The following is an 18,878-nucleotide window of genomic DNA, read 5'->3' on the forward strand; positions in this document are numbered from 1 at the left end:
CGTTTCGGCCTTCTCAAAGTTTCGTCTATTAACTTTTTGACCGTGGGATATACATATATATACCTGGATCAGCCAATACCGATTTCCCCCGGTCAAACATTATTGTCTCCCATTTACCAATTTCCTGGCACTGAGTTGTGTCGCTTCAGATTACACCATCGCCGTACCTTCCCTCGTCAACATAATTCGTCTCCTGGTCGAGGTTGTACGAACAACATGCAGCTACCATACGGTTTCGACAAAAGTTCCCTCCAAATGGATGCCAACCTCCAGCTAAACGGTCTTGTTGAACCCCATATCCTCGACGCCAGCGAGGTAAGCAGCGTACTTCTCCAACCCCTAGACTCTTACAGATCGACTGGGACCTCAGGCTCGAGGATTCTCTGTCGGTTTCTTACCGTCATGTGCTTGCTACTCTCTTCTATGGATAGTGGGCGTCGGGAAGCCGCCTCAGGAGAAGCGAGAATATTGCACGAGGTGGCCTGATCCCGGCTGGACTACCTGCAAGCGGGCTGGCGGACATCGGCTGCATCGGTAAAGGGGTTAGACCAGAGGCCAATCCAGACAGCACATGCTGTTATTTGGATATGAGGTCTGGGTACGGCATAGGTGTCCATGGTTGGATTGCTCCATCGAGCAGCTTTCCACTGACCCCAAGGATGGTTAACCACCCATTTTGCTTGGCTTCTCTTGCTCTGCATTTGCATCACGCCACCTTACTGTCACACCAGAGACATGCTTGTATCGACATCAACCACTGACACGGGCCCTCCTCCAGATGGAAACGTATCCCATGACCGCAACATACGACTATTCGAGCGCTGCTGAGATCGACTACATGCGCTGTCATGCCCTGAATAACCGCTTTCCAGGGTCCCTCTCGTCTCGTCCCTATATCGACGACACAACCTTTGGCGACACACTGTGCGGCAACGGCCCTCTGCCTCCAACACCGTTCGCCGAGGAGGACACTAGTCACCAAGGTACAACAGCCAACAGGCCGGGCTGGCCAAACCAAAGCAGCTCCGACGAAAACTCATTGTTTACCCCCATGGGCAACTTTTCAGGGGCTGGCTATGAGTTCCCTACTGCCAATGCAGCTGAACTTCAGCGGCCCGCCTACAACAACTACGACTACGATCTCCCTCCCCCTGTATCTGACAACGTATCCCCTGGAATGGACATGGGATACGCCGCAGTCATGAGCGCCGCTGTCTCGCCAGTGCCTCCCCAAACCCTGAAGATGCCATGGTCCGGCACGCCGCCCCCATCATCAGGGCCCAGCAACAAAAGATCCACGCCGCCCTCCGTCAAGACCGAGAACAGTGCCGGGCCCGAGAACCCCCATTCGATCAGGACAGAAACCAGTCAAGGCGGCAAGCGCGGCGGCATCCAGTCGCGCCCATCACCACCTCGCATTACGAAACCCCGGGCCGCCCCGCCATCTCTGCCCTCGTCGCCAGCATCAGCCACGTCGGTCCAGCAAAACAGCCACCAATGCCGCCCAGAGGAGAGCGCGCGCAAGAGCCACAACCTGGTCGAGAAGCAGTATCGCAACCGCCTCAACGCGCGCTTCGAGCGCCTGCTGAACGTGCTCCTCGCCGCTGACCAGCAGCAGTGGGCTGGCAGTGGTACCGACGACGCAGCGCCCGACGAGAAACGCATGACCAAGGCCGACGTGCTCGAGCTCGCGACGCGCCACATCAAGACGCTCAAGCGTGAGAACAGCTGCCTCCGCCGCGAGAGCCAGGAGTGCTTCCGTAGGATCGGTGTCAGGGATGCTGCTGCTGCTGCTACTATGATATCCCCGCGGAGGATCTAATTAGATCTGGAGCTAGGGCCCAGCGGGGAGGGTCCGGCGGGGCGTGGGATTCTCACACACGCATTTCTTTTTTGCCATTTATCGCGCACGAGGTTTTCTTGGATATCTATTGCACACGAAGGCTCAGACCAAAAAAAAAGGGGGGGGTCACCCTCCACAGTAGGCAGGGTTTGAGATTGTACGGTTCAAGTTGGTTCACTAGGTGCCGTGCCGGCCCCTACGGATCAGCTCAAGCTCATTGGACCCCCTGTAATAGCCCTGAAGGCCGTTATCTCCTTACATTGTGAGAGGTTGGCTTGTTGACCAGGCAGCTGGCGACTTGAATCTAAACACTGTTGGGATGTGGCGTTCAGGTCCTTGCCCTAGGAATTCAGCTCTTTTCCATTTATTCCCTTCAATTTAATCTGCTGTTCAAGACCAAATGCCTGGCGCCCGACCTCCTGAGCTGAAATGGGGTTCCGTTGAAGCCGCTTTCTGGGTAGCTAGGATTGCAGTAACCGATCCTCGATGGTGGGGAGAATGATCCGAATCACTGTGAGGAGAGTGACCCTCTCTATTGGCCTAAACCTTCGTACTTCCTCTAGTTCCGTCATAGTCAGCGTTTAACCTAGTAGGTAGGTAGGTGGTAGATCGGTAAGGCGAGGCGTGGTGTTGTTGCGTTGACGGTAACTATGTTGTGGGCAAGAAATAAAATGCCCGCTTCGTATCATTATTCTTTTCAACGGTCGGTGACTGACCCGGGGCTATTCAAGATACCTAGGTAGGTAGGTGCCTACTTTGAACAGCATGGCTCTCAGGTTGAAGAACTTGGAGGGCTTCATTCTTCATTCCGTTTGTAGAGTAGCTAAGGTAATTACATGTCCAGCGTAGGTGAGGTGGCCACACCAACAACTTGCTTTTCACAGTCGAAAATCAAAAACAAATAACGTCTCCCTAGTCATTCCGCTTCTGAGGCGCCCTTTAAGGCGGGCTGAGCTGCGAAGTCAGGTCGCACATCCACGACTTGATCTGGTTGCCCGGCGGGAGTGTCGTGGTGTTCTGAGCCTGGGCGGCAAAGCTGCCGTCGCACGCAGCCTTTCTATGCAAGTGAAATATATTGTTTTAATCTTGTCAAGACGAAATGAGCAAGGCCCTGGTGGAGAGGAAGTTACTCACGAGTAGTAGTAGCACGTCAGACCTGGGTCATGCTGCACAGAGCCGAGCTTGCCGACATTTGCCGCATCCACGTTGTCTTGAGAACGGTGATCCCTTTGTCAGCTTGGGTGTTCCTTTCGATTTTTGATTTGATGTTGTTGTTGCAGCCGTATATACTGGAGAAATAGGGGTGGAATGAACGACGACGAGTTACATACAGCACTTTCCTACAACGCCGCGTCGTGTCTCCACGCACGTCCCTTGGTAGTTGGCATTCTGGCACCACTTGATGATGCTATTGTGATCCGCCTGGTGTCAGCGGCTTCCCAGCAATGTGGCGGGCGTATAGTTGCCGATAAGAAGATGGATCTGAATATGAATAAGGGGCGGGAGGGGGTAAGTAATCAGACAAAAAGCCTACTAATCGGCAACGGCGGCGTCACTAAAAGTATGTCAGAATTCACATGGTTGTTCATTCATAAGGTTTGAGTCAAAGCTATACTTTTGCGCAGGGCTGGCTTGAACCAGCACCGCTGCAGCGGATATGACCGTCGAGAAAACGATGGCGAGCCTCATTTTGCTGGGCTAGGGTCGGTTATGTTCAGAGCTTAAACCTGGATGCCTCTGATCTCTGCAAGCAGTAAGTAGGTAGGTAGGTAGTTTGGCTTTGTCGTTGCCTAATTAAGTGCATACCTACCATCTTATGTATGCAGACATAATATGCCCTTCCCCTATAACGCCGTCCCCTGTCGGTATTCATTAACTGCGGCAATCTTGGGCCGCGGAGCAAACCAAGGGACACGATTGCCCTCTCGCCGTCATTTCCTCGTTTGGCCACTGCTCCGCGTCAAACGGCCTTGTTGCGCGTATTTTGTTGCCCCGCCAGCAACTGCGAACCCCCGGGTAAAAGTGTTGTTCTCGCTGCCAAAGGATCTTGTTTACAGTCCGCCTCCCGACATTGCCGCCAAGATGCCGGCTATCTATATTAATCAGAACCGCTGTCAATAACTGGCTGAATGTGACATTACTTGGGACGGTAGACCCAGAGTATTGCCCAGCTTGCACAATGGCTTGTTATAAGCCCAAAGCGAGGAGAGTTGTGAGATTTGGCCGGGGGCATCGTTGTTGAGTCCCTTGGAAGTTGAAACATATCCTAAGTGTGTGGTTCTACCCCGAAGATGGACATCTTCTCCTACATTCTTTTTGGGGAATACTCGGTCGAATCAGCCCCAAAGGTGGCTTACATGTTTCAACACGTCACCTCAGCCCAGACCTCGAATGATAGTAAGACATGGCCTGGGCGAGTAGGTTTTAGATGCCGATCTATTGGAAATTGTAGCCATCTTTTCTACATGATTTAGCTGCAAGGGTCGCCGAGTTTCCGGGTTCAGCTATCCCTGTCTTCTTTTGTCCTGCCCATATATCATGCAGCACCGCACAGCCCAAGGGGGTCGGGATAAGAGAGTTCCTCACATGTTGTGCAACATGGGTCAGTGCCTTACATGGCTCTTCTTTTCGTCTTGTTCGACGTGGCATCCATTTTGCTCGTCGCTCATGCACGTCGAAAACGAAGCCCGTCATATTGCCACGTCACGGGTTGTGTTGTGTTTTAAGCGCTATCGCCTTGATTCTAGTGCCAATCGCGAAATGGCTTGAGCTTGGAAATGGCCTAGGTACCTTTATGTTGGTAAGTGGGTTGAATGAACTCAGAACGAGACATTGCGGTATTTGATTCCACAACCAATTGACGGCTGAGCTAGCCCGTTTTCCAAACTTTACCTTGTGCGCCATTTTCCCACTCCCAACAAACATCAACTGGGGCTCCAAACGCCTGCCCCGATTTCCAAGTGCTGCTCTTTCTCTCGGAATCGGCGCCATCGATTGTTTGTAAATTGCAGGTAGAGAAACCGGAGATGTGATTCGTTGAAGTGCGCTCTGCTGGGACGCAGGTCTAGACCGCGCATGGGGGGCACGCCACGTTTTCAGAGCTGAAGCGGGAGTTGCCGCAGTGGTACGATTATTGATCATCGCAAGCTGAACGAACGCCTGCCGCCGCTAGTCCCCGAGGTGTGCCAAGTCGCGTGCGAACACTGCGTAGCGTCAAGTGTGCCGCCGCGCCGGCCTAGGGACCGGGACCGGGACCGGATGGAACCCCAATGGTTCATCTTAAACAGCCAAACCGTATCCTAACCTCTCCGGCGGTATTTCATCTGAGACATTGGAACATCTCAGCACCGCTTCTGTGTGCTCTTTGGCCAATGGTGAAGTGACGCTGCGGTGAAAAGTCTGTCGCCCGCTGCTGGCTTGTTTGCTTCTTGCTGAGAGGCGTCACACTGCTTCTTGCTGAGAGGCGGCACACTATTCTCCTCTGTCCCTGGTGCCGAAACTTTTCGCTAGCTCATGCCTCTTGGCTGTTCTGGCCGGGTCGGGGTTCTTGTACGGCCAGAGAGGCACTCATCTTTTCTAGGGCGTAGTTCCAGACACATAACAACAGGGTCGAGGATGAAGCTGTTGAGTATATTTCATTTGCATCTTGATAATCAGGACCCGCCATGTCTAGGCCGTGCCAACAAAACTTCTCTGCTCAACATAGCAAGTGCATCGTTGTGCCCTGTCTTAATCATCCAGCTGCTTCGCTGGCCCGTTCCCTTCTCCGACACAATTCTGTACACCGATACTCCGTCAATCTTCCACATAATATGGAGGGCTTCGACCCTGAGCTCGAAGTCGAACCGAAGCCCAAGGTAAATAGGCAAACCTTTCTCTCTGGGAAGGCCCCCACCAGGAGAGCCGGGCTAGGGACTGCAGGCCTGCCAAGTGACCTGTGCCTTGCAGAGTGCAGGAGACGAAAATAATCATGCCATGGCCTTGAAGTCCGGGATCGGCTGACACCATGGCAGACTCTCCCCCAAAATCCCACGTCACTGTACTCTTATGCACCTGAACCCACCAGCCAGTGCCCGCCATCTGGCTATGCAACGTCGTCGATACCTCCTGTTATATACGCGGAAGGCTACCGTGTATCGACCGCCACACACTTGGTGGGCCCATTTCTCATCGCCAGTTCGATTTATGATTCTGTGCCGGGCGAACTTGGTTCTGCAGGGCATTTTGCTACCAGCGCCGACTCAGCGTCGAACCCTTCATACCATCCATTTAATCCGGTGCCTGAATATTTTGCTGCTCCTCAGAGCTCAATGGGCCTTCCGTCCATCCTACCGGGCTCAACATACACGCAAAATCACCATGGCAATCCGACAAGACCGTGGCAGAGCCACAAAGCCCCCTCATCCACCTGGCCCACGTCTTTCCCTCCCAGTGACCCAGGAACAGCCAGTCCCGGCCCCTTGGCTGGACATGGCCATGCCGCATTGCCAACAAGCCCATATCATCTCAAGCCGACCAATGAATATCAGACTCACTGGGACGGTGGCACCGGCAACCAGGAGCCCAGAAACTACAACGCCATCATTGAGAAACCCAGGGCAAAGCGTCCCCTTAGAACAGACGAGGGCATGTTAGAAACGAGGGAAACCAAAACACGGAACAGGAGGGCTTCCCAAGCCGGTCGAGTCGGTGTCTCACTTGCTAGACCCGCGTCTAGCACCGGAGCGAATAATCCCTCGCTGATGCCACCACCACCACCACCACCACCGCCGCCGCCGCCGCCGCCGCCAAACTTGAACCGCGGTAGGACACGCAAAATCACGGCCAGAAGCAGGAGGGCGATTTCTTCCTCCTCAGTCCAAATTGGAACCCCACGTGCCAGTGGTGCGCTGCTCTCGCCAGTCGCAATTCACCAGGCAATTCCAGCCCTTGGCCAGAACCCCCCATACAGTCCCTCTGTCGCCGAGCCACCGCTACAACCCAGCGTACGAGCCAAACACAACAAGGTGGAGAGAAAGTACCGTGACCGTCTGAAGGGGTACTACGACGAGCTGCTGGCCGCGCTGCCCAAGACGGCCAGCGAAGCGCGGTGGGCGGCCGAGAAAGGCGCCGGGACCAGCGCCGATGCCGACGCCGAACCGGACGGCAACGACGCCATATCACCGGAGACGGCAGTAGAAGCAAAGGCTTCAGCTCCGGTAGTCTCCAATGACGCCAACGCATCAACAACAACTCGTACAGCAACACCAGCACCGACGAACCCCCGGACACGCGAGGAGCACGACGGAGATAACAGAGACGGCGGCGGGCGTAGGGTGACCAAGGCCGAGGTACTGGACCGCGCGCGCGTCTACATTGACACGCTAAAGCGCGAGTACCAGTTCGAGCTGGAGCGCAACGTCCTGCTGCGCAGCAAGTGGGAGGGCTACAGCCGGGCGCAAGGGCAGCTGGACCTTGGGGTGTAGGTAGTTTCTTACCTACCTAATTAGTAGTAATTAGAATCAAGAGAAAGGGAAATCCAAAGAGTGGTCTGGGGCTCAGCTGACAAATTGCCATGCGACTTAATGAAGAGATATTGTCTATGTACATGTACATTGGAAAGAAAGTGTAGGCGAAGTAATATGGGCCGCACCACCGCCATTTAATCAACCCTGCCTCCATGAACCTGAGAGCTCTGGCGTGTGCTCAGAAGGGGTTGAAAACATCAATGGCCTTATCAAAGGCAGCGAAGATAGGCTCAACCAGAGTCGCGGCCAGGTCCTTCAGGTCGGCGGGGACCTGTGCAGCACTAGCATTGCTCATGTCGGTGGTGGCCTTCTTCTGCAGGTCGAGGTCGACGAGGATGACGGGGCTCAGTTTGAGCTTGTCGAACTTGTGCTTGGCGGCGATGACGGCCGTCAGGCTCGTGTTGACGCTGGTGGCCAGGCTGACGGTGGCCAGGGCGACGCCGATGGCGCCGAGAAAGTCGACTGCCGTGCTGGCCTTGGCCAACTTGGTGCCCTTGTTGATGCTGGCTAGCAGAGCCGTGCTCTCCGAGATGATGGGTAGCGTGCCGAGCAGGTCGCCCTTCCACCCGGCTATGTTGGACTGCAGATTCAGAGTTGAGTTGTCGACTGTTTAGAGCGGCGATGATGGCCGACATTGAACAACATCTTAGGGGTTCCGAATGAGCGTATCATTAGTATCTATCGGCTTGCTGGTGTCACCTGAAGCTGCGGGGAAGGCGACCTCCCCTGTACGACAATTGTAATGTAAACATGCAGGTCCGTCAAGTAGAAAGCGGCTAGGCTCGCCAGGCGTGAATCAGGTAAATGACATTAAATTAGGTAGGTATGCTGGGGATGTGCTAAAATTCTCTGTCATAGCTGGGGTATCGGCTTATGGTCATTATAAGCAAGCGCAAAGCTTTCAGAAAACATTTCCATGCTTACGTTCCCGACAACCCATCTTTCCAAAGTAAAGAAACGAGGCGCGGGGCAAAATTAAAAACCACCGTTTATCATTCTGCCGCCACAGGCGCGGGAGATACCACAGTGACGGGAGCTGCCACGGGGGCTGGAGCTTGATGAGGGAGTTGCGGCAAGGGTTGGTTCTGGGGTTGAGTGTTGCTCGATGGCGATAGCGATGCTGATGCTGATGGTGGAGGGGCCGTGGATGAATGGCCTCGCCGAGATTGCCGCGCACTGGATCTCGTCTGAGGAGGCGCTTCTGGCGCGTAGTACTCGTAGGGAGCTGCGGGGGTCTGCGATTGCTGGTAACGTGACGATTTCCTCTCCGAGACCACCGGCGGGTAGTACCCCGACAGCTGGTTCGGGTACGGCACTCCCTGCTGATATGGTGCTTGCTGATATGGTGCTTGCTGATATGTTGCTTGCTGATATGGTGCTTGCTGATATGGCGCTTGCGGATAAGGCGCTTGCGGATACGGGGCTTGCCGGTAGGCCGCGTGCTGTCCTTGATAGTAGCCGTAAGGGATGGGGCCGCCTTGGGTAGGGACGGTGATGTATATTACTTTCTGCCGTTGCGCGTTGAATCGGCTCGTTTCGACACAGGCCCGGCAGAAGAGGATGAAGTGGACCACAAGGAGGACGATATCGAACCCGAGCAGAACTTGCTCGAGGATGTAGTTTCGCGCATGTTTATCATCGTACCCATAATAGTAATCGCCATCCAAGTCCGTGATGAAGACGCCGATGAAGGCGATGGCGCTCACGGCCAACAACCAGATGACCAGGTGGCCGGCTACGTGGGCCCCTGGCGGCATTCCTTCGCGCTTTTTCGACAGCAATCTCACAACAAAGTCAGTTGCTAGCCAGAGAATGGCGAGGCCCACCTGTCTCGGTTAGCTGCGAACGTCGTGTAGAGAGTTCCTAGGACAAGTCGTAAAGGGCGGTTTTAAAGACTCACGACAGCGAAGGACAAGCCAATCTCAACCTCGACAATCGAGCCACCATCTCTGCGGAACGGAGCAGTTTCGAATCCCAGCGTGAGGCCCACACCCAAGATTACAGCACAGGCAACGAGGGACAGTGTTCCCAGCAGAAGCTTGACGAGCTCGCATTCCCTGCTGTTCTTAACCGGAGCATTCTCCTGAGGTTTTTCCAAGTCGGCCTTGTCATGGGGGAGCTGCTGGAGCGTTGGCAGTGGCTGCTGCTCTTGGACGGGACGAGACGGGAGTGGCGGGTTCGGTGGCGCTTCTGGCGCTGCCGCTTGTGGTGTTGGCTGGGGTAGCTCCACGCTGGGCTGCGGCTGAACAGCCTTAGTGGTGGTGTGGTCTTCTGCAACCATGACGATGCTGTAGGGCAAGGAGTGACCCTGCGAACGGCGTGGATGGAGCTGCCAGTCGCAAAAAGAAAAGGAGAAAAAATATACCAAGTTCGACTAACGAGTGACGAAAAATCCAAAGAGCGACGTTGTTGAAGAGAAACAACAAAATATTTCCTGCGACGACACGCAGAAGCAAGAAAATGCTACCGCGAAAAGAACGAACGAAAGGAACGGGGGGGGAAAGGGTTGTTGGAAGGAGGCAGTGGCGACATTAAAATTGCTTCCAAGACTTGGGCAACCTGGAAAATCCTCCCAATCACGAACGCATCTGGTTGCCGCCCCCAAAAACAACAGGGGGTTCAACCGCGAAAACCCGCTCTATTGTCGTATTGGCATCTCTTGGCATCTCAGGCTCCAACGGTGGACGCTGGACAGTTATTCTGGTGTATTAGGACAAGCAATACTAATATGTTATAGGTGGTGAATTTACTTGCGTGTTCCTTTAAGGAAACGAAGAGTCACATGGTTTGGTGACGGCGGAAACAGAACTTGATGCAGGCGAGAGGCGCAGTGTCCATGTTATTGGGGAAGGTGACTCATTTGGTCAAAGCGAAGTTGATTGCCCCAGAATTCGACGGCCGTGGACCCGTGATATTCCAATGGGACGAGCTAGGCTGATTGGACTGCCTGATGCCTGGCACAGTAGTACTCAGTAACATCTGTTGAGTGAGTGAACTTTCGGGAGGTCGAAAAGGCGTACTAAGCACTACCCGTGCAGTCAATGACTGGGGAACGTTCAACTCCTCATAGTACCCTAGGTACCTACATGGCATTCATTGGCTTGTCAACTCTGCGAGGACTCGGGCTACTGCCCCGACAAATCTTTCACTTCCAAGGTAAACCCTGCACGGGACTGATGTCACTGGAAGATATATCGGCGCCTGGTATCCTGTTGACGGGGTAACCGAAGGCAACGGATCCTATTCGCGTTGCAAGACTACTACTAGCCCCATTATGCCTAACATGACGGTTTTGAGCCAAGGGTGCTCGGCTAACATGATGGTTACATATCCGACAAATGGTATGAACCCTTGGACGCTCCTGTGAATTGTTAGTGCTTGATCAAGTGAGAGGGGGACAAAGTTCATGTCACGCGCATACCCAATGATGTCTTTCCTGACCAGATAATCCTGCCCACGAGCGTAGAGCTCGGTGTCATCCGAGAGGTTGTTGTCGCCCTTGGTGAGGAGCTTCGCATTGGGCCTAGACGTAAACAATCAGCCACATATCCCCGTCTTAGCCTCCCAGTGGAAGTGTGCTGCGGCGTAGAAGACGAACCCGCTGCCAAATTTCCTGACCACCCGGTGCACAATCGGAATGTCCTTTTCCTTCACGTTGTATACCACGATCTCGCCGACGCTTGTTTCGGAGAAGAGGTTGCGGTTCCAGAGCAGCAGCAGGTCCCCTCGCTGGAAAGCCGGCTCCATGCTGCCCGAGAGAACGACGACGATGGGGGAGGGCGAGTCTGTTATAACCGACAGTCCTTTCCACAACTGCGTGTACATGCAACTGTCAGTGACTTGGGGTGAAATTCCGGGAGCAGAAAGCTGGCGCGCGCGAGCGCTGCAAAGCCTGGACGAGGCAACTTGGAACTCGGAAGCTCACCATGAAAGCTGTTGACAGAATTAAGCCAAAGTTCATTAGCTGCGCAGCAGCCTGCCGCGGGTTCCCGAGACTGGACAGCATATTGGCGGCTGAGTTGTAGCGTGCTTCGAGTACCCAGGATCTCGCGCGTCAACTCTGTAGAATTGTCGCCGGCTTCGAGGATCGTTTGTTTCGTCTCCGGGTTGGACACGGGTGCTGGAATCGACAGCCTGGCAGATGGACACGGTCGCCGCGCCGGCGGTTTGGCAGCCTGTGATTGGAGCGCACAGTCGATGTGGGTCCCAAATCGGCTTGGCAGGTTTGACCCTGGAGGCTTTTTTGGTGGGGTTACGGAGTACTTTTCTCCTGTCAGTTCAGTTGGGGGGGCTCGGGTTGTGCACGCAACAACAGCCACAACCCTGATGGGCCCATCTACCATTGACTTGTATCATGTTGCTCTCATTTCTAGCGAATTTAAAACTGGGAGCATTGTCGGCGAGAATGGCCAGACCTGAATGTTTACGTACAAGATGCTAGCGTCCTACATTGGCCGTTGCTGGTACGAGAGAAATGGCCCGCCCTCGAGTACAACACCTCCAGGCTCTTCCATCCATGCGTGGAAGTGGCCACTCAGAGAGAAAGGGGGCAGGTTGTCTAATAGGCTGTTACTGCCTGCAACTGCAGTAATTGAGCTTACCTTGGTCGACGATAAAGAGCAATAAAAGCTTGAACCTAACCTAATCCCCTGGGCCAGTATTGTGCCTGCCTCGAGAGGCCATCAACCAGCAAGGGCGCTCTTTCCCTGCAAGACAGTTTGTTGATGGCCTCCACACTGATTTTCTGCACCACCTCAAAACCTTTCTGCTCTTAGCTCTTCCGCCTGCAGCTCTTTTTCTCTCCCATCCCGTATATCGCTCTTCTTTTGGGCCTCGTTGCTGGCTGTTCTGTGTTGCTCCTTTTCTTGTTTCGCTTGTTTTCGTCTCGCCCCTGGGTAGGACGCTATCAGCTGTATCCTCGGCAGCACAGAGTATTCCAGTGTCATTTCTACCTTCACGGGCTCAAGACCTTTACTTCATCGCTTCAATCCAAGACCAATCCTTCTCAGTCCTTCCTGTCTTCGGCACCATGTCAGACCAGAGAACTCCGCTCCTACACGACCGCCAGGGACTCCCCCTCCCAATTGGGTCCTCTCAAGTCCAAGACCACGTATGTCTCCCATGTCCCATCCTTGCTCACACCCCGACTCGATACGTCGATTGACGCCCTGCAGCCTATCTTTCTTCGAGTGTGTCATTCGCCATGGCCCTGGCTCAACCAAAGCACCTTGGTCTACCTTCGATCCGCCATCTTGAGCTACCTCACGGTTGTCGGTTGGATGCTCATTGACTACAAGATCTATAAGAGGGAGGATGCCCACACTGCTTGGCGCATTCTCTTTCAGTTCTCGACGCTGGCATATGTCCTCCTGTGGTTCTACCATCTCGTGGCCTTTGTACGTGCTGCACCTTCACCGCGCCCTCGGTGATCCCAAACTCCCTGCTGCTTTGTAGACTTACAAGTGTTTTCGTTTTAGTCTTGGAGCTTCACCCATCTGTACTACCCGGACATCCAGGATGGCGATCAGCGCTGGGAATCCAGGATTCTCCGGAAGATGTCGCCGCCTATCCAGACCCTACACTCACGCAAGCGGCTTTACTTCAGCCTGTTCTACACCTTTGTTCATGTGGTTGTATTCATGAATGCGATCATCTACTGGACAGTGCTGGTCCCGGCGGAGCATGGCCATTTTCCCAAGAAGGACGAGGCAGCTGACGAGTCAGGTGTGTATTGATCTCCGATTTCATTTCTGTGCAATCGCTGATACACTTGCAGTTGAAGACTTCTTCGGTGATGGATGGTTCAAGCCATTTTGCATCATCAACTTGTGGGGTGTCATAGCACTTCTTGGTTTCGTGGAAATCCTGATCCTCAACAGCGTCAAGCGCCCAGTGGTAAGTGAACTGCCAAAACATCAAGGCATCCGCTAATGTACTGGGTTAACTGTAGCCCGTCCCGACCCACATCTTTACCATCATGTTCTTTCTGTCGGGCTATCTTGGCTGGGCTGCGTTCGGCAAAATCTTGACTGACCATTACCCCTACTTCTGGATGGACCCCGAGGCGATGGAAAAGACCGAGATTGTTGCCGCCTACTCTTCCGCGTTTGTGGGACTGGGCGCAACAGGTACGTGGACATTTGCAAACCAACAAAGCAGGACTAACTGTGTAATCCGAGTAGTTTTTGCCTTCATATATGGGCTCATCGGCATACGCGAAAACCTCACGAAGAGGGACGAACAGCCAGCCCAGTTCAATGCTGTCCAATTTTCTGTCGCGGTTGACGGCGGAGAAGAGTTTCAGAGAGCAAATGGGCAGCAACAACAACGCTAAGCAAGGCTTTGAGGGTGCGGTGTGAAAAATCAGTAACAGCCATTGACGACAAGATGACTTCGACTTCACCCTAGCAGGTTGTATTACTTCGGGTGACGCTGCTCTAGCTGTTTCCTGGACTATGGGTGTCTAGTGGTGTGTCCCATTATCATTTCATTGCGGTTAAGATTGGAATCGTCTCACCAGAAACAGCTTTATCGGTGGGCTGTGAGTCAAACAACGGGGAAATGCGTAATGATATTGGGGGCCTGGGGTCGTCGTGAAGAGGCTCTTCGGTCGCCATGCCAGCTATTGTTGCTTGTGGGTGGGGTTAAGGCCAGCAGGCCGTAATAACGACCAGTGTTATCCTAGTCGGTGAACCGGATAAATATACCTCTATACGCACCTAAGTTTTATCGCCGTCAACAGCCACGTATATATGTGCAGGTTCCCTTGAGTGCTCTTTGAATGCCATTCACAGTCATTCACATGCTAGGCATGGAAATACCTTTCACCCTGTCCCTTTTGGTGGAGGGGACAGGCATTTCAGGTTCTCCAACCCGCCGTTAGTGAACTGGGGCAATGCCATACCCCTGTCATGTCTCACCCCCACTCTACCCATCGTCTCGGGACATCTGTGGGGCGACCCGAGATTGCAAAGAAGGTGGTGATGTGAGCGCTGAATTGGGCCGGTAACTCCAGACCTTGCTCGACCCTACGGAGGGCGCCTTAGTATGCGTGCATCAGTCAAATGTAATACGCTAACACACAAACAATGAGGCCAATTGCATATGTTCGGGCTTGGCCGCGAGCAGAGCGCAAATGTAGAAACCAAGAGAAGCGTTTCGTTGCGCTTGGCCCACGAATGTGCAGGGAAGAATGCTGTTACTGGCCCCAGGAACTGGAAGCGCTGGCAACGAGGCTGTGCAGCTTCCACGCGACTAATGGCTGCATCTTGCCAGTGGCCCCGCAAGAGGCAAATTCTTTCTCGGACACCAACTCGCCAACTGATGAATGGCAATATTCACCGTGGTCTCACAGCATTCTGTGAAGTGGCCAGTGACTTTTCTAAAGCGGGACGGGAGGTCACACGAAGAGGTAAGGTTACCAGGCGTTGCGACTGGGGAGGTCGATTGCAGCGTGCATGATGCTAGTCTGGCCTCACTGAACGCGGCCGGGCAAGATTTTAGTGCGCACGCACAGGGCAGAGCTGCTTCCCCACTCTCAGGTAGCGGATTCGTCCCGCGCGCGGAGCCTTCACTTTGCATGTTTTGTTTTCCAGGCGCAGATCTATGGATAATCGCACAGTTGTTGACTTGCTGCCAGTCATTTAATATTATAAGCCAATCAATCACAAGGACGTCTGTTCGGCTGTAAGTGCAACATGCCACGCAATTCCTTGAGCCAGGGCTATTCCTGGCAGGAGGCCCCTAGTTCGATGACGAAGCCCAGCACCCGCCCGAAGACGGCCCCCCATGGGCCCATGCAGCCTTGCTGCAACCCAGCCCTGGTTGTATTTTTGGCGATGATCGCCGTTGGCCAGGCACACAGCTCCTCCCCCACACGATCAATACAAATATCCGGCCCACCCCCTCACCAAGCTCCCACTTCTTTCTTCTCTCCCCCCCCCCTCCAACACACAACCAAAGGGTCGCAAAGCTACCTGCTGGAGTTGTCTCAAGACAGCCCCGCCCGGACCCCGTCAATCGTTTTTGTGCGTATCTCTTTTCTCTCGTTTCCAGGTTTTTCATTCGCTTCGTCGCTCTCTTCAAGTCGAAAGGTATCGGAAGGCGGCAAAGCAGTGACTCAGACCCTGTCCTGTCTCTCCTTTTTTGCTGCCTTCGAACTACTACCTATCCTATCCCGTACGTCTCGAGCCTAGTCCCGAAAACGTCCTTGTCAAGCTCGGATCAATTGCCGCAGCCGCCACCATGTTCAAGCGTTCGTTCCGATCCCGCGATGCCGCCCCGCCGGCTATGGATTCGCAACACCGCGTGGACAAGGCTGCGAGGCTGATGAGGAAGGGCTCCGTACGGGATCCGCAGAAGGTGTCGAAACTGCAACGGTCGCTCACGGGCGAGGAGACGTCGCGCCTGCACCCCGTGCAGGCTCGGCTCAGTGACAAGTCCCTCGCCCCCTCGCCCATCGTCACCTTGACGGTTGGCGCCGAGGCGCGACTGTTTGCGGCGCACGAGGACGTGTTGTGTCAGGCTCCTTTTTTCGAAAAGATCCTGCGTGGCAACTACCTCGGCGCGCAGAGTAAGCGCATTGCGCTTCCGGATGAAGACCCGGAGGTCTTCAGCGCTATCCTCGAGTATCTCTACAAGGGCGACTACTACCCCCGCTTGCTGCACAACAAGCACCGAAACTCTTGGGAGCTCGAGGATTCGCTTCCCCGTCGGGCCACGCCCCAAAATTCCCCGACGATAAACGATTCCCCAAACATCGGAGGTGGTCGCGCAGGGCAGACCCCCCAGACCCCTTCGGCTGTCGAGGCGACCGTGTACCTCTCTAGCATCGGCCAGCACCTTCTCCGCGACACTGTTATCTACTGCGCCGCGGAGCGCTATGGGCTGGAGGAGCTTAAGAAGCTGGCGCTGCGGAAGCAAGGGTTGCAGTCCGGCATCGACGTCGGCACCATCCTCCGCAGCGCGCAATACTGCTACGCGCACACCCCCGACTCGGACAGCCGCCTGCGCGCCCATTACCTGGCGCTCATCATCCGGTGCCGCAAGACCTTCAAGCGCAGCGGCACCATGCAGGCCGAGATGGAGAAGAGCGGCAGCGACGTGTACGGCGAGGGAAGTGGGAAGCTGTTCTTCGACTTGTTCGTCGCCATGTGCAACCACCTCGACGACGTCATTGAGGCGAGTAACGCGCGGACCCCTAAGACGATCTGACATGGCCTGGCTCTGCACAACTGTGCGTACTGAACAGGTTTCTGGCGTTCTTTAGGCGTTAAAAGGGGGATAATACCAGCAGGGAATTTTGGATTTGGATTGCGCTTCCGAGTGGCAAAGGGACTGCGTCTTCCTCTGCCCATCTCTACATCCGGCGTTTTTGGGTCTTTTCTCGTCAAACTCCCCCCCTCTTGGATCAGATTGGGACACCATTGCATTCGCTTGAACACCTTCACTTCTTGCGAGGTTGGCCGACCGATTTTTTGATACGAGACTTGCGGGAGTGAGAGGGGCTTAATTGCCGATACATGATGAGGGTTGTGCACGAAGACACGCGCAGCCCCAAACACCCCTCTGCTTTCCCGTACTCTTTTTTCCTCGCTTTTGTTCGCCATTTTTTCGATACCTCTGGATCCTGGATTGGTTTTGGACTTTGCGGGAACCCTGGCGTTTTTGTTCTGCTTCTGGATATCAGATTGATTAGCAAATTCGCTGGTCGAACGATCAAAGAGAGCAAACACCAAAAAAAACATCAGAAAAAAGCCGGTTGCAAATCAGGAAGAACAAAGCCTCCCAACTATAACCTCGTCGTCCGATATTTCATCGACAAGAGCACGACACGTCGTTTTCTTTCTGCACTTCATCAACATCCATCTCTGAGACAACCATGGACCTTGTTTTATTTTTTATTTATTTGGCTTGTCTGCTTTAGCTGGAATCTTAGCTTCGGGGCACAAGGCAATGGCCCCTCGGCCTTTTTCTTTTGTTTTTCTTTCCCTTGCGCTTCGGCTCCTGGGGCGGTAACACGAAGAGAGGCCTTGGAAAGCCAAAACCACACAACTCAACTCCCTCAGACTGGAACACCAAAGTGAGCAGCGGAATGGGGATTCGGGACAAATCGACACCACAGGCTGGCGCACCCCTTTCTCTCGCCGCTGCCGTTCACACATCGCAACTCTACAGCAATCTTTCCTTTGTCAGACAAACGGTTCAGGATGGTCATGGTTGAAGGCAAAGCACAAATCTGCCTGCATGGTTGCTTGTTTTTTCCAGCTGCTGGCGCAAAGAGCTGGCGATCACTCATTTGTAATGACTGATGATGATGACGACTTCTTGACGAACTCTGTACCTTTTTCATCGGACCGTGTGGGATTTGCGGCTCCCTAGAGGAGCGGTCCCCGGTTTCCGTTTGGCTCTACGCCACCCCGCTTGAGGGTCTAGGTAATGGGAGAGTCGGCCACCTCACTTGTCGTTCCCATCTCGCTGCACTGATTGTGACATGCGGTAACATGTGGTGCTTTGCCATTAAACATCACTAGCAGCATAGGTGAGTGCTAAGGAGGTTTACTTCTTGCAAAAGGCCGTATCATGCCGCCCACTTTACTTCCATGTCCCTGACCTCGACCTCGAGGCTGGTGTTGACGTTCTTCTCTGGCCTTGCGGCCATAGCCAGGACCTCGAGCTCCCAGTTCTCGGCATCGTTTCCATCGCCGTACACCCAGCAGATCTCACGCAGGGACACCTTCTCCCCACCCTCCAGAATTTGGTACACCCACCAGCTCGACCCGTTCTCGTTGGTGGCATTCTCATTGATCTCTCTCTCGACCGAGATGGTCGTCCACGTCTTGGCGCCGGCCGAGCCAGGAGACGTCGTCAGCGGGCCCACGCTCCAGTCCGCCCAGCGGTCGCACGCCACTGTCGACAGCATCGGCCGCCTGTTGTAGAACTCGATGCCCGTCTTTACCCACTTGGTCGGCGACGATGAAGAAGCCTTGGTGTCGGCCCCTTCTAGGCCTGCCCGCGGCCGGAAGCTCAGCAGGAGCCCGCCCTGGTCGTACTGCTCCGACCAGGCAAACGAGAACGACGCGCGCGCAGACACGAAGCTGAGCAACGGCCCCGACGTTGCCGTGACACTCGGCGCTGCAGCGGCTGGGGCTGGCGAGTGTGAGGTAAGGTTAGCGCTGTCTCTCAAAGTTGAAGCGCAAGTCAGGTAAGGTAAGTGTTGGCTCGAGAACCCCGCGTACCGTTGAACACGTCTGTGTGGGGAGGCTTGCGCCAGATGTCCGTCCCCGGCCCCGCGCTGATGGAGAAGGTGGTGCTGCTGCTCATGTTGGGTGGAAGGTGACGTAGGTAGGTGAGGTAGGGTTATGTTGAGAGAGAGACAGAGTAAGTGATGGATGGGAAGTTGCTGGTCTTGCTTCTTTAAGTGTTACTCAAATGCTCAAATTGACTCCCGATGTGTCTGTCTGGGCTTGTGTCTATCAAAACGGTCAGCCCGAGGCGTTCTTGTAGCACGATGATACGAGCAGCACGGG

The 18,878-nt window shown here is 54.3% G+C and overlaps 9 protein-coding genes across 9 annotated transcripts; 5 read left to right on the forward strand and 4 right to left on the reverse strand.

The window, feature by feature from the left end:
- Positions 1 to 655: 655 nt before the first annotated feature.
- Positions 656 to 2,123, forward strand: B0T26DRAFT_189873 (uncharacterized protein). Its single transcript, XM_060433671.1, has one exon. It carries the CDS (start codon positions 779 to 781, stop codon positions 1,820 to 1,822), a length of 1,044 nt encoding a protein of 347 aa, XP_060297575.1. The 5' UTR covers positions 656 to 778; the 3' UTR covers positions 1,823 to 2,123.
- A 659-nt stretch (positions 2,124 to 2,782) lies between these two features.
- B0T26DRAFT_869921 (uncharacterized protein) lies at positions 2,783 to 3,532 on the reverse strand (the record flags this gene model as incomplete). Its single annotated transcript, XM_060447899.1, has 5 exons — positions 2,783 to 2,900; positions 2,978 to 3,053; positions 3,175 to 3,251; positions 3,378 to 3,398; positions 3,459 to 3,532. 5 exons carry the CDS (start codon positions 3,530 to 3,532, stop codon positions 2,783 to 2,785), a joined length of 366 nt encoding a protein of 121 aa, XP_060297576.1.
- A 2,123-nt stretch (positions 3,533 to 5,655) lies between these two features.
- Positions 5,656 to 7,308, forward strand: B0T26DRAFT_749152 (uncharacterized protein; the record flags this gene model as incomplete). The annotated part of the gene is made up of 4 exons (XM_060445062.1): positions 5,656 to 5,700; positions 6,373 to 6,473; positions 6,561 to 6,646; positions 6,746 to 7,308. The coding sequence occupies 4 exons, from the start codon at positions 5,656 to 5,658 to the stop codon at positions 7,306 to 7,308; spliced, it is 795 nt and encodes a 264-aa protein (XP_060297577.1).
- Positions 7,309 to 7,528: 220 nt separating this feature from the next.
- On the reverse strand, positions 7,529 to 7,960 carry B0T26DRAFT_641694 (hydrophobic surface binding protein A-domain-containing protein; the record flags this gene model as incomplete). Its single annotated transcript, XM_060437366.1, has 1 exon — positions 7,529 to 7,960. A coding segment is annotated over one exon (432 nt), but the record flags the coding sequence as incomplete, so codon positions are not given.
- A 2,630-nt stretch (positions 7,961 to 10,590) lies between these two features.
- B0T26DRAFT_739142 (uncharacterized protein) lies at positions 10,591 to 11,356 on the reverse strand (the record flags this gene model as incomplete). Its single annotated transcript, XM_060443669.1, has 4 exons — positions 10,591 to 10,711; positions 10,772 to 10,873; positions 10,949 to 11,163; positions 11,276 to 11,356. The coding sequence occupies 4 exons, from the start codon at positions 11,354 to 11,356 to the stop codon at positions 10,591 to 10,593; spliced, it is 519 nt and encodes a 172-aa protein (XP_060297579.1).
- A 1,023-nt stretch (positions 11,357 to 12,379) lies between these two features.
- B0T26DRAFT_643757 (uncharacterized protein) lies at positions 12,380 to 13,684 on the forward strand (the record flags this gene model as incomplete). The annotated part of the gene is made up of 6 exons (XM_060437565.1): positions 12,380 to 12,460; positions 12,525 to 12,746; positions 12,828 to 13,074; positions 13,127 to 13,245; positions 13,301 to 13,478; positions 13,530 to 13,684. 6 exons carry the CDS (start codon positions 12,380 to 12,382, stop codon positions 13,682 to 13,684), a joined length of 1,002 nt encoding a protein of 333 aa, XP_060297580.1.
- A 1,955-nt stretch (positions 13,685 to 15,639) lies between these two features.
- B0T26DRAFT_641056 (uncharacterized protein) lies at positions 15,640 to 16,563 on the forward strand (the record flags this gene model as incomplete). The annotated part of the gene is made up of 1 exon (XM_060437290.1): positions 15,640 to 16,563. One exon carries the CDS (start codon positions 15,640 to 15,642, stop codon positions 16,561 to 16,563), a length of 924 nt encoding a protein of 307 aa, XP_060297581.1.
- Positions 16,564 to 16,754: 191 nt separating this feature from the next.
- Positions 16,755 to 17,676, forward strand: B0T26DRAFT_190130 (uncharacterized protein). Its single transcript, XM_060433672.1, has 2 exons — positions 16,755 to 17,426; positions 17,498 to 17,676. The coding sequence occupies exons 1-2, from the start codon at positions 16,872 to 16,874 to the stop codon at positions 17,570 to 17,572; spliced, it is 630 nt and encodes a 209-aa protein (XP_060297582.1). The 5' UTR covers positions 16,755 to 16,871; the 3' UTR covers positions 17,573 to 17,676.
- Positions 17,677 to 17,929: 253 nt separating this feature from the next.
- B0T26DRAFT_739144 (uncharacterized protein) lies at positions 17,930 to 18,672 on the reverse strand (the record flags this gene model as incomplete). Its single annotated transcript, XM_060443670.1, has 2 exons — positions 17,930 to 18,498; positions 18,588 to 18,672. 2 exons carry the CDS (start codon positions 18,670 to 18,672, stop codon positions 17,930 to 17,932), a joined length of 654 nt encoding a protein of 217 aa, XP_060297583.1.
- Positions 18,673 to 18,878: the final 206 nt, after the last annotated feature.

The sequence above is a fragment of the Lasiosphaeria miniovina genome (genome assembly GCF_030549165.1).
Source record: "Lasiosphaeria miniovina strain SMH2392-1A chromosome Unknown B0T26scaffold_3, whole genome shotgun sequence".
Classification (NCBI taxonomy): domain Eukaryota; kingdom Fungi; phylum Ascomycota; class Sordariomycetes; order Sordariales; family Lasiosphaeriaceae; genus Lasiosphaeria; species Lasiosphaeria miniovina.

What these genes read in the sequence shown, in the direction of transcription:
- B0T26DRAFT_190130 (XM_060433672.1), top strand. Translation starts at nt 16,872, where the DNA reads ATGATGAGGGTTGTGCACGAAGACACGCGCAGCCCCAAACACCCCTCT. An exon ending in AACTCCCTCAGACTGGAACA is followed by an intron (nt 17,427 to 17,497) that starts CCAAAGTGAGCA and finishes CTTTCTCTCGCC; the next exon opens with GCTGCCGTTCACACATCGCA.
- B0T26DRAFT_189873 (XM_060433671.1), top strand. Translation starts at nt 779, where the DNA reads ATGGAAACGTATCCCATGACCGCAACATACGACTATTCGAGCGCTGCT.